The sequence below is a fragment of the Tasmannia lanceolata genome, unplaced genomic scaffold (assembly GCF_043159265.1).
Source record: "Tasmannia lanceolata isolate RefF3 unplaced genomic scaffold, GAP_Taslan_0.1 ptg000024l, whole genome shotgun sequence".
Classification (NCBI taxonomy): Eukaryota; Viridiplantae; Streptophyta; class Magnoliopsida; order Canellales; family Winteraceae; genus Tasmannia; species Tasmannia lanceolata.
In genome coordinates, this window is record NW_027518701.1 from 12,227,648 (window position 1) to 12,234,233 (window position 6,586).

General features: G+C 37.8%; 1 protein-coding gene across 1 annotated transcript in view; it reads left to right on the plus strand.

The window, feature by feature from the left end:
* The window catches only part of AHG1 (Protein phosphatase 2C family protein), a 30,653-nt gene extending 28,899 nt beyond the window's left edge, over positions 1-1,754 (plus strand). The window contains exon 4 of the mRNA XM_077367143.1: positions 1,204-1,754. Within this exon, the coding sequence (XP_077223258.1) occupies positions 1,204-1,556 (353 nt within the window). The 3' untranslated portion in view covers positions 1,557-1,754. The remainder of the gene's footprint in view (positions 1-1,203) is intronic.
* Positions 1,755-6,586: the final 4,832 nt, after the last annotated feature.

Sequence of the window (6,586 nt, forward strand, 5' to 3'; positions counted from 1 at the left end):
ATGGTTACGGTATCTCCTTCGTAAGTTTGGCTTCCTCTCACCCGTGATCTTGGCTTCCTCTCACCCACGAGCTCCACAATATGGTATGCTAACTTTGATGGATCAAGCCTTGGGAATCTCGGTCCTTTCAAGGATTGGAGGTCTTCTTAGAGATGAGCACGTCACCACTATCTGGGACTTTTCGGGTCCTATTTGCGTGACAGATTCTAATGAGGCAGAGATTAGGGCGGCTCGAAAGAGTATCGGGTTTGGCGAATCTACCAATCTGGGTAAGGTCATTATGGATGGGGATTCACTTAACGTTATAAGGTGGCTCAAGGGAAGCAAGTCCTTGGAGATTTGCTGCTTGGATTGATGAGATTAGGGACCGGATTGGAGGTTTGGATGTGGCTTTCCATCACGTCAAAAAATCGGCAAATGCTGAGGCGGACAAACTAACTAGAGATGAGGTGGGACGGCAGGAGTTGGAGCTTTTTGATTTTCTTCCCCGTTAGGGTTTTTTTCTTGTTGTACGTTTTCTCTTCTTCTGTATTAATGGTATTCTTACCTTTAAAAAAAAAAAAAAAAACTCTATTGCACCATATATTTCTGTCAATCCAATCCTCAATGCACACACAAAAGATGTTAACTTTCTACAAGACTCTGGCGAAGAAGCAACCCAATGTTCGGTGCATCTCTGTTGATGATCAAATTGCTGATATCATGACTGAAGGTCTTAGTTGTCATCATTTCACTAATCTAGCTACGCGGCAAGCTTACACTTCTTGATGGAAGGTCCTCATATTCTATACTTGTACATTTTCCATTAAGTGATTCTAGCTGATCGTAATCAAAAGTTATATAATGTTGCATGGACTTCTTACACACTCTAGTCATTTCATATCTCAAACTCAAATACATAAGACATATAGAATGATTGAAGTCTTTTATATGAAAGGTCCTTCAATGGATAAATCAATATTTAAATCAGAGGCCCTCTAATTGGATTATTAATATTTGTAATTTATTTTTTAGATTATATGCCATTCATGATAGACTAGATTAATTGTTAGTTTATCGTAAAACTGTGCCCTTTGTATAGACTTTGGTTGAAGTGGACAATGAAATGTATCTGGAAACAACATCTGATTATTTCTTCATTTGAATGTCAGACACGATTCTGATTAATCTCGACAATTCTCTGTTTTCTTGCCAATTTTTCAGGTGATAAGTACTTAAAACCGATAGTAATCTCCGAACCAGAGGTAAACGTGATGGAGAGACACGCCGATGACGAATGTTTGATCCTTGCAAGTGATGGCTTATGGGATGTGTTATCTAATGAATTGGCATGTGACATTGCTCGCCGTTGTCTCCATGAGGGGAGTCAGTCATCCATGGCAAAAGGCGCTCCCAGCTCGGGTGCTGAATTGATCAACGGTGATGATGCAGTCCAGGTGTCACGATCTCGGTGCTCACTCGCCGCAGCGCTGCTCACTCGCTTAGCACTGGGACGGAAAAGTGGCGACAATATTAGCGTGATAGTAGTCGATCTAAAACAAAGGCGAGAAGGGTGAGATATTACTGTTTCTTCTGTTCATATGAACTGTTAATATTTCTCCATTTAGGAATGCCCACACTAGATTTCTTCACACACTGTAAATATCCCCTCACCCTTAGAAATCCTCACAAAAGAATAACAAGGCAGGAAGAAAAACAGGAGAGAAAAATGTACAGGTTGGGAATGCAAATTTATGCATTTTATATAAAGGCCATACAGCTTTTGCATTGTCGTTGAGCAATTTCATCGCGGGAAATATATTCACGTTCTCTTTGCATTGGTAATGGCACTCTAATCTTATGGGAAACGAAAGGAAGGCGAGCTTGTTCAAGGATTGTCACAGGAAATGATAGGTACGTTCTCTTTATTTTGATGAGGGTAACAAGAGAAAAAGTACAGAGGGGAAGTAAATGGGGAGGAAAACACCAAAAAGGCTAGTTTATTTTCTGGACTTCCATTGGAGGCGAGTTTTCAACTTTACGCGTTGACACGGACAAAGGACTGTCAAACCAAATAGAGGCCATTTTGCCCTTAGTTCTAGGTTCCCAGTGGCACACATCACATCTAACTTTTCGTACTGATTGCGTCTCTTTTTCTACTTGCATTAAATATACTTCGACATCCGCCAAAGAATGTAAATCATTACATGTGAAACATACACTCAGCATCGACTTTAACGTCGGTGTTGTGAATGTAAGTGTAATGACAACAATAATCTTTGCAGTTGAGGCGGGAATCGACGGGTACAAAGTAAGGTGCATCTGGAATAATGCTGGGTGCGATCGGAATGTATATCAGTGCGAGTGCATTCCATTAATATTTTTTGATCTCAAGGCCCACGCCTTCGAACTTGAGAAAGGAAAGGCTTAATCTACGACGTTGAACGATTAATCTATGGTAGGAACTAGGGTTCGTTTTGAATTAAGTGGGGTTCGGATATTTTTCCGAAATGTTCATTTATCAACGTCCTCGTAGCCAGTATCTTCTCCCTTCTATTTTTTAAAGATTTTTGTTATTTTTATATGGATTTGCTAGCCATTTTGCCAAAGACTACTTTACACCCATCCTTTGTAATTGCATGTGATCATGTGATGATAGCCATTTATGTTGACTTTTTGGCAGATTTGTGTTATTCATTGACGTGGTACAAACTGCAAAAGATGGGGGAAGTACTTTTCTGCAAAGGTGGCTAGCAATAATATTCATACGGATAAGGTACTAAGTTTTGTAGAAAAATTACGGATAAATTATTTCAAATTAAAAAAACTACGAAAAAAAATATCGAAAGAAGGCACTTCTATAGAAAAATTAAGGAAAAAACTACGAAAGAATGCACGAAAATATGAAAACTACGGAAAAAGGCCCAAAATAAAATGTTGTTTCACTCTTCTACGGACACCCGCGGGTCCACCCTCGACATCTCTTTTTCTACCTGCATCTCTAATTAAAATTAGGAATAATCTTTGCCGTAGAGACGGAAGTCGACGGCTACCAGGTAAGGTGCGACTGAAATGTCGAAGTTAACTTCAACATTAACGTCGACGTTAACTTCAACATTAACAGTCGACGGCTACTTACAGCTGTTAACTTCGACATTAACGTCGACGTTAACTTCAGCATTAACAGTTTTGTACGAGGATTGTACAACTGTTAATGTTGAAGTTACAGTTGTACGAGGATTGTAAATCGGGTGGTGGCTGAAGATGTAGAAGGCGAAGGAAAAGCAATGGAGAAGATGCAGAAGACGAAATAACAATAAGGGAGGCAGAGAAAAAAAGGTTTCTCAAGAAGATGGAGGGAGAAGATAGTGGCTACGGCGGCGTTGAGAATGAACCTTTCAAAACCATATCAAAACACAGTTATTTTGAAACGAACCCTACCGTTCAACGGTGCAGATTAAAACTTTCATTTCCCAACTTCGAAGGTATGTGCCTCGAGATCACAAAATATTAATCGGATTTCTTTAATGCACTTGCACCCATGTATTTTTCGATCGCACCCAGCTGCATTCTAGTCGCACCTTACCTTGTAGCCTTCGACCTCCGCCACTACGGCGAAGATTATTCCTGATTTTAAGTAGGTTTTTTCAAATCACATGAAATGATTTCTATTTTGCGGATTTCGGGGTATATTTAATGTAGGTAGAAAAAGATGCGTAATCAATGGGAAAAAGGTTGATGGTGATGTGTACCAGTTGCAGAACACAGAAGGGCAAAATGGTCTTATTTTGGTTGACACATGTACTTTTGAGTGTGTCAGGGCGTAAAGTTGAAAACTCGCCGCTTATGGGAGTTCAGAAAATAAACTGGCATTCTTTGGTATTTTCCTCAGTAAATGGGTAAGTTTATATATGGGAAAGTGACCCAGATGGTGCGTGTTTATTTCTGATATGATAGACTGGCACTTATTTTGAATTTTCATCCAAATTACAATGTACAAGAAAAAGATAAAAAAATGCCCTTCAAGGCAGTTTTGTCATTTTTTTTCCTTTTTTTTTTATCTCCAACGGCACGCTATTCGATGAAGAAAACACACATTTTAGGAAAGTGGTTCAAGTAGCTCAGCTGGTTAGAGCAAAGGACTGAAAATCCATGTGTCAGTGGTTCGAATCCACTTGTAAGCGGGCGAAGGGTCCAAAAGGCAAGTTTCAATACTCAAGATAGCAGGTTTTTATTCCTGAGAATAAGGGTAGCTAAGCACAGGGTAAGGCAGAAGTTAAAAAGCCGAGCAATAGGACGGAAACAAAAGAGGCGGCGAGCTACTCCAGAGCGACCAGTAAGCTAATAGACCGCCCGGAGGAAAGCTGGCCTGGTGATAAAGAATGGGAGCTAGGTCTTACGAACGGATGAAAAAGGAGGGACCCTAAAAGCCTAAAAGACTGTTAAAGTAAAGAAAAAAAATAGTTTAGTCCAGTGCCGGATATTCGATGGCTCTCTCTCGAACCTTCTTCAACTTCTGGAATTGGGAAAGACACCTTTCCAAGCCCGAACAAGATCGGAAGAACGGATCGCTTTCTACAATAACCAAATAGTTATCTACTAGCCATCTTTTGTTTCTGTGAGAATGCCGTAGGACTCAAGGAATTTTGGAAGCTGAACACGCTCCGGCAACCATCGCTGCAACTCTGAAGAGGAAGAAGAAAAAATGAAGAAGAAAAGAGGAAGGAGGAGCAAAAAGGAAACTTTAAGTTGCGAAAAATGAAAAATGAAAAAAAAAAATGAGATAAGAAGGGAAAGTTGAAATTGTGTTCCTTTTTTTTCATCTTTTTTCTTGTTTGGCGCAATCCCGACGTAAATTCAAAATAAACTTCTGTCGTATCAGAAATAAAACGCATTTTCTATGTCATTTACCCTTTTATATATTCAAAGTGAAAAAATGAGAAAATTAAACATAACCAAAGCATCCTAATCTTATAGAAGATGACCAAAAGGCCTTTATTTTATACTAAATAGCCGAAATGAATAAAATACCTGTCGGCCATATAAAATTGCAAAAATAATCTTCTCATAAAAAATTATAAAAATAACCTTTGGCGATAGAAAATAACCAAAGTACTCCTATTTCATACAAAATTGACGAAAGGGTCTCTATCTCATAAAATGACAAAATGCCCTTCTCATAAAATGACTAATATCCCGTATCTTATAGAAAATGACCAAAATACCATGTTTCAAGGATTTTGGGTTTTTAAGTCGTTTTGTGAGGTATGAGCAATTTGGCTGTTTTCCATATGTATTTTGGTTATTTTTCTAAAATATTGATTTTTTTTGTCATTTTGACAATGTAGGGGTATTTTGCTCATTTCTTGTGATATATGGCATTTGCCCACTTTCCGTGAGAAATGATCATTTTGGAAAAAAAAAATTGTAAAAATTATGGGTATTTTGGTCATTTTCTATTAGATAAGACCATCTGGCCATTTTCAATGAGGTAATAGCATTTTTGGCTTTTTTTTTGTAGGCGCATCATTTTTTAGGAATTTTTTTCTTTTTTCGATTTTTTTTAAATTTTTTCTACTTGGATAAAAGAACCGAGTTATTTCTATCTTACATAGTCCTACTATAAATTGGAGCACACAGTGGAGCTCACTTAGTTTGATGGCCCAAACCATTCATTTAGTGCCCTAGATAGTCAAGATAGAAATACTTACCCCCTAATATGTTTGGTAACATTTAGACTAATGAAAATGATATCAACACTCCAATGTTTTGATATCACGCTCTACTAGCTTGTCTTTTAGTATTTAAAAGGCTGTCAACAGGTTATTACAGTTCCCAAAAAGCTCTCACAGGCCCATTAAATACTAAAAGACAAGCAAGGAGAGCGTGGATATCAAAACATTGAAGTGCTGAGATCATTTCCTTTTTAATAATTTATACACTTTCTATAACACAACATAACATGTCACAAAAACAATGGAAATGGAATACAAGCCTTAGGGCAGGTTTGGCCAGCGGGATTTTTTTTTTTTCATGAAAATTTCGTGTCTCCAAGCGGAGATGAGGATGAAGTGGCTTAAAATCAAGAAACAAAAATCAGGTGACTAGCATCTTCCAAATGATGAGAAGTGGCTAAAAATCAGGTCACAAAAAACTCATACTCAAAATAGGAAGGGCTTTTTACTGACTTTGAGCCACTTGTCTGGCTCATCTCAATTGTACCCTCTCAAATCTCTGTACTTATAACCACGGAAATCAACCCATACGGGAATCACTTCGAAAGGAAATTCTTCCATCTAAAGTGGTTTACCCTAAAACAGCTTACTCCAACTAACTTCCCTCTTTTGTTATTTTATAAAAGTAGGGAGTATTTCAATTTTACAAATAATAATGATGTGGCATAATATGGACGGCAGTTGGAGACCTTGGCTAAGCAAGTTTGTGTTCTTTACTTGGGTGGATCTTAATACTCTTTATTTTATACTTTTCAACTTCATTTCCATGATTTTTTTGTTATTTTCTAAGAAATATTTTCTGCTATTTAATATAACAATCTTGGGAAGGAAAATGTTTATTTTTCTGCTATTTGGTTTACCAAGCCTTGAAA